General features: G+C 36.5%; 1 protein-coding gene across 1 annotated transcript; it reads right to left on the bottom strand.

Annotated features, from left to right (window-relative positions):
- Positions 1–586: 586 nt before the first annotated feature.
- LOC120074694 (phosphatidylinositol:ceramide inositolphosphotransferase 2) lies at positions 587–4870 on the bottom strand. Its single transcript, XM_039027909.1, has 12 exons — positions 4492–4870; positions 4307–4396; positions 3922–4008; positions 3778–3846; positions 3154–3234; positions 2278–2349; positions 2045–2102; positions 1861–1963; positions 1633–1728; positions 1502–1548; positions 1287–1414; positions 587–1195 (listed from the first exon to the last, which is right to left on the bottom strand). The coding sequence occupies exons 1-12, from the start codon at positions 4522–4524 to the stop codon at positions 1112–1114; spliced, it is 948 nt and encodes a 315-aa protein (XP_038883837.1). The 5' UTR covers positions 4525–4870; the 3' UTR covers positions 587–1111.

The raw sequence follows: 4870 nt of genomic DNA, 5'->3' as shown, positions 1-4870 counted from the left end.
ATGGGTTAAATTTCCTTCCTTAGTGCTTCTACTAGTTAAACCCTGATCACTTGAACAAAAACATTCACTGTCATCTCCTGATTACTTTTTTCTTTTTTTCTTTTTCTTTTTCTTTTTTTTATGAAAAGAAACTTCTATTCCTTCAATTTAAAATTAGAGGAGAGAGGTAATTTGGACCATTGTCCAACATTTACATATTGATATTTCTCGAATTACCCAAAAAAAAAAAAAAAAAAACACATTAATCACACATCCTGTCTGGGACCATTCAACCAGTGACTTCGGTTAAAAGGATTCTAAAAAGCTGTATTGAATGAACATAATGGCTTTACTCCAAAATGAATTAATAGGTTGAGATAAACCCCGGCCTCAGCCAATATGAGAAAAAAAAAGAAAAAGAAAAAGAAAAAGGCATGTGATTGGAGCAGCACATTGCTTTGAAAATGAAAAACAGATCATCTGTAAGAGTGTGATGTTTTATACTATTCTCATTGATAATAATAAAAGAAAAAAGGGCAAAGAGGGTTCCCTGCAGAGAAAGATTTGGTTTGGAGTTTTGGAGGTGGGAATGGGCAAGAAAAGCACGCATTAAATTTTGCTGGGACAGCACATGCAAGATCCTCATCATAAAAAGGAACATCATGTGCTCTCCTCGCATGTTATTTCATCCAACTTTTTCAATTCAAACGTTTGGCTGTTCTGTATGTGGGCCTACAAATTGTCTTCCACCCTGTTATGCATGGCTGTGTACCTATCAGGTGATGCTTTTCTAGTGTCATTGTTCTAAATGTTTTGTCTATTTCTATCTAATTATCAATCCGCTCCCACACTTACAACTGGAATTCCAAACTTTTGATTCATTTAATGCGCTATTTAAGGTAGAGGTAGTAGAAGTAGAACACGATGCTGCAAAATTGTCAAAGAAGCATAACTCAAAGTTACTTCTTTTTTTCTTTTTTCCTTTTTTTGGGGGGCTGTCAAAATAAAGTTAAAACTACCAACTCATATAAACAATCACAGAGATACAGATTCATGCAACCCTCCCAATTCCAAGATTGAGCAGTTGATATAAATCTCTTTTGCAGGCCCATTTCGAAAACTTACGGTTGCTCTACGTGCCACCATTCATCGAGGCATTGATATGAACTGCATTTCCCTCTTCAAGAATCTTGCCATTTACTTGAGTTCTCAGCCTCTGGAGTAGAACCGAGTAATTGTCAGGAAAAAGAACCGGAGTATGGACAATTCACATTATCTAGAGCATAATATTAATGTTTGATACGTACCCTATCTGCAGGGTCCCCTGAGTTCCCATTGATGAGCTTGTGGTTCTCATCCTTCGGCTTGGTATCTCTATCTTTCGTACTCAATGGTAACAATGTAGATACAGCGACATTGGTTCGATCAGGCAATTCTGGAATATGAAACTTGAGTTTTTCAGTAACAATATTAAAAAACACTCGTCAAAATTGACAAAGGACAATAAGAAAGTAGAAGTAACCTGGCAATTTCTTATCGACAAAGAATACAACAAGGTTTACTGTATACCTGCAGAAAGATAGATGGTTTAGGAAATGAAAAATTAAAAAGCATGATTCAAACACACGAGTCAGGAGTGGCCATTTTTTTCACCATGCTACTACAACATCAACAGTGTAATGTTTGCGTGAGGCTACTATTAGGAAGCTCTGAACTATAGCAAGTAACCAGGCCAACTGCTTTATGAACCTAAAATGTTCCAAAAAAACAAACCATCAGCTAGAATTCAAAATTTAATGAATCCGCACATGACTATATACTATAAAATTCATCACTTTTTTTTTTTTGTGTTTATATTGTAGTACTTCTAGAAGCAGATACCTCTGAGTACCATATATTTGATATGAACGCACGAAAACAAGAGTAAATATCATGTGTGATGAGAAAATTAAGTCTCCACAACCATACAATACACCCCTCGGAACTGCAAATGCAACAACCATATGAGGAACGATGTCAATAATAATATATCTAATGACTTTAAAGGTTCATGACAATTCCTTACATATCAAGAAAACTTCGAGGATACTTTTGGGGGGAGGCAACGTTGCAAGTTTTGAACCCTGCACAAAATGGTGTATAAGTTGCCTACATTTTCCTTTTGTAATAGCCATATTCAAAGTATTACAAAATAAGAACCTCGTATTGATCAACCAAGTTCACTCATGAACAAAAGTAAATTGACATTTATCCTTCAGACACGATGAGAAATTATTCAGATATCAGTAAAAATTGTACCTCACGGCAGTGGTAGTTTGGACCAGGAAGTTGGGTTGAATAGAATGTCAGAATACGGAGAATTTGAGAAGCCTGCAAAAAATGAATAAAAGGGACATACAATATCAATGTTTGTGTTATCCAATATGAAGGAATTTGGATGTAACATGGCCCGTCGGATAGATGACCCAAAAATTAGACAAAAAATGTTGGTTTTTGAAAAAAATGCCTAACGGCCCTTTGTTGATGTCAAATTCGGGTGAAATACCAAAATATATTCGCGCGCATGCGAAAAAGTAATCTTGCTCTCGCTCGTCTCGTTCTCTCTTCTTTTTCACTCACAAATCACTGTCTCTTGCTCTCGTTTGTCTTGCTTTCTCTTCTTTTTTCACTCACAAATCACTATGTCTCTCGCTCTCTCTTCGTTTCCTCACTCACAAAATAACTCCTCTCTCTTGTCTCTTGCTCACCAGAGTTGGTCGCATCGGAGTTGCTCGTGTGGACTCGTCGTGCCGAAGAAGAAGAAGACAACGTAGAGAGGAGAAGCTAGAGAAGAAGAAGACGACGTGCAGAGGAAGATTTATGGCACCGGAGGAAAAGAGTAAAAAGAAAAAAGAAGGGCAATAATGTAACTTCACGTGGTCATGACATCAACGAAAGAGCATTCGACATTTTTTTCAAAAACTAGGTCATTTGCCATTTTGGACCTTTAAAATGGGTCTTTTGAGCAATTAATCTGATGTAACATCAACTACCAAGTTCTTAAAATATTTTTCTTTTGAGAAACCAATCATGAAACCAGGTTTTGCAAAGGTGAGGGGATAGGGGAGATGATTGGGGCAAGGCTCAAACACATAACATGAAAGTCACTCTACAAGAGTCCAAAATAGTACTTACAACTAAAAATGCTAGAACCCGGCACCATAACAGAACTGTGTAGATCTTTTTAGTTTTGAGAATGAAAGGATGAAAGGTCCACTGCAACAGAAAGTTCCACCATTAGGAACACTAAAGAAAGTCCATGTATGCCAATGAAGAGAGAATAGATATCAGAAAACAAAGCCTACATTGTTCTAAACAAAGGAAAGACAATCACTATCAAGTCTGTGTGTGTATCATTTGATGAGAAACAAAATCAGGGATATTAGACTATAAAGGGCATTTTATTTACGTGCCACTAAAATTTCTACTCAAATTTCAGGAACCAACCAAGAAAGACCCATTTTCTTAATGACAATAGCATCGCCCCCTTAGAAACATGAATGCCAAAAGTTAAGCCCTAGAGAGCAGCCTTCAGTTCAGTATGCCCTGCCCTACTCGTGAAGTCTTCATCAATGTTGAATGTAAAAAAGAGGAGCAAATAGAGTATAAAATCTGTGCCTTGTTAAGAAGCTTTGATGCAAAAGGTGTACATTGATATGCTAGCAGGAATTCATGCTTCAAGAGACCGATAATAAAACCAATAAGATTGAAAGATGAAAGAAAGAAAACTAAGAGAAAAGGCAAAGGTTGGAACCTCACCAAGAAAAATGATAAAAATATGAATGAAAACAAAGTCTCGCTTAGGTAAGCTTTGTCGGGTCCAAGTTCCTACATTCAAATACAATAAAAATTAACATATATATTGTAATTATGGATCAAAGGATGCAATATTTTGATACTAACCGGAAGAAGATAGAAGCCAACATCCTGAAGTACTGGCCCAGGCCTATGTATATAATGAACACCTCTAGCAGCTAGACCATGTATGTACTGTCCACAAGAAGTATTATGCATGTCACTAAAGAAAGAAACAACACACAATAAAAGCTCCAAACACTCAACTCTTTGACATAAATATCCTAAAAAAGATTATCATCCTCTCAAATTTATAAGCATATTTGAACGTTATTGTAACTTCCTACAAGTTCCAACACCTATTCTAATCCAAATTCCAAAAACTAATCAATCTATCGTTAACATATATAAAAGTGAATAGGTGATGTAGTGAGGTAATACAAGTCATCCCTGAAAATGAAGTGCAGACAAATTTCCCATCATTAAAGGATACCTGACAAACTAATCCCCCGAGAAGGTATTTCCAATTCTCTGCAAGAAGAATGATCTCCGTGGTGGTCTCGGCACAGACTCTTTTCCATAGCTTCTCTCCCACACAACAAAAAGAAAAAAACACATTAAACAAAAGCAAAATCATAGAAACGGCGTATTAAGCAATCGAAATTAAGAGAAACCAACCTTTGAAGATTCCCGGCGGATGTAAAGATTCATTTTCAAGGCGTGCAATATCAAATTCCATATTACTCAAGAATCAACCAGGAAAACTCAGCATCAATCATCGCGAAAATAAATAGAAACCCCTCGATTGGAATGGAAGAATCGGCTGTGTAATCTCAAACAAGGGAAGATACGTTTGAATTCCCTCAAAAGAGAAGGAAGAACAATTAAAAAGGAATCGAAGGATTGAAATGGTTGGGGTTGGAGAATAAACTGAAAATCAAAATTGAAAAAGGGGGAAATGAGATCTGTTGATCAATGAAGAACAAGAGATTTACGTTGAAGAACAGAAGCCAGCGAAGACGGAGTATTTGAATAAGAAAGGCGACAACGCGTTATT

This window comes from Benincasa hispida, chromosome 3 (assembly GCF_009727055.1).
Source record: "Benincasa hispida cultivar B227 chromosome 3, ASM972705v1, whole genome shotgun sequence".
In the NCBI taxonomy this organism is placed as follows: Eukaryota; Viridiplantae; Streptophyta; class Magnoliopsida; order Cucurbitales; family Cucurbitaceae; genus Benincasa; species Benincasa hispida.
Note: the sequence above shows the minus strand (reverse complement) of the source record. Positions and strands in the feature narration are given on the sequence as shown.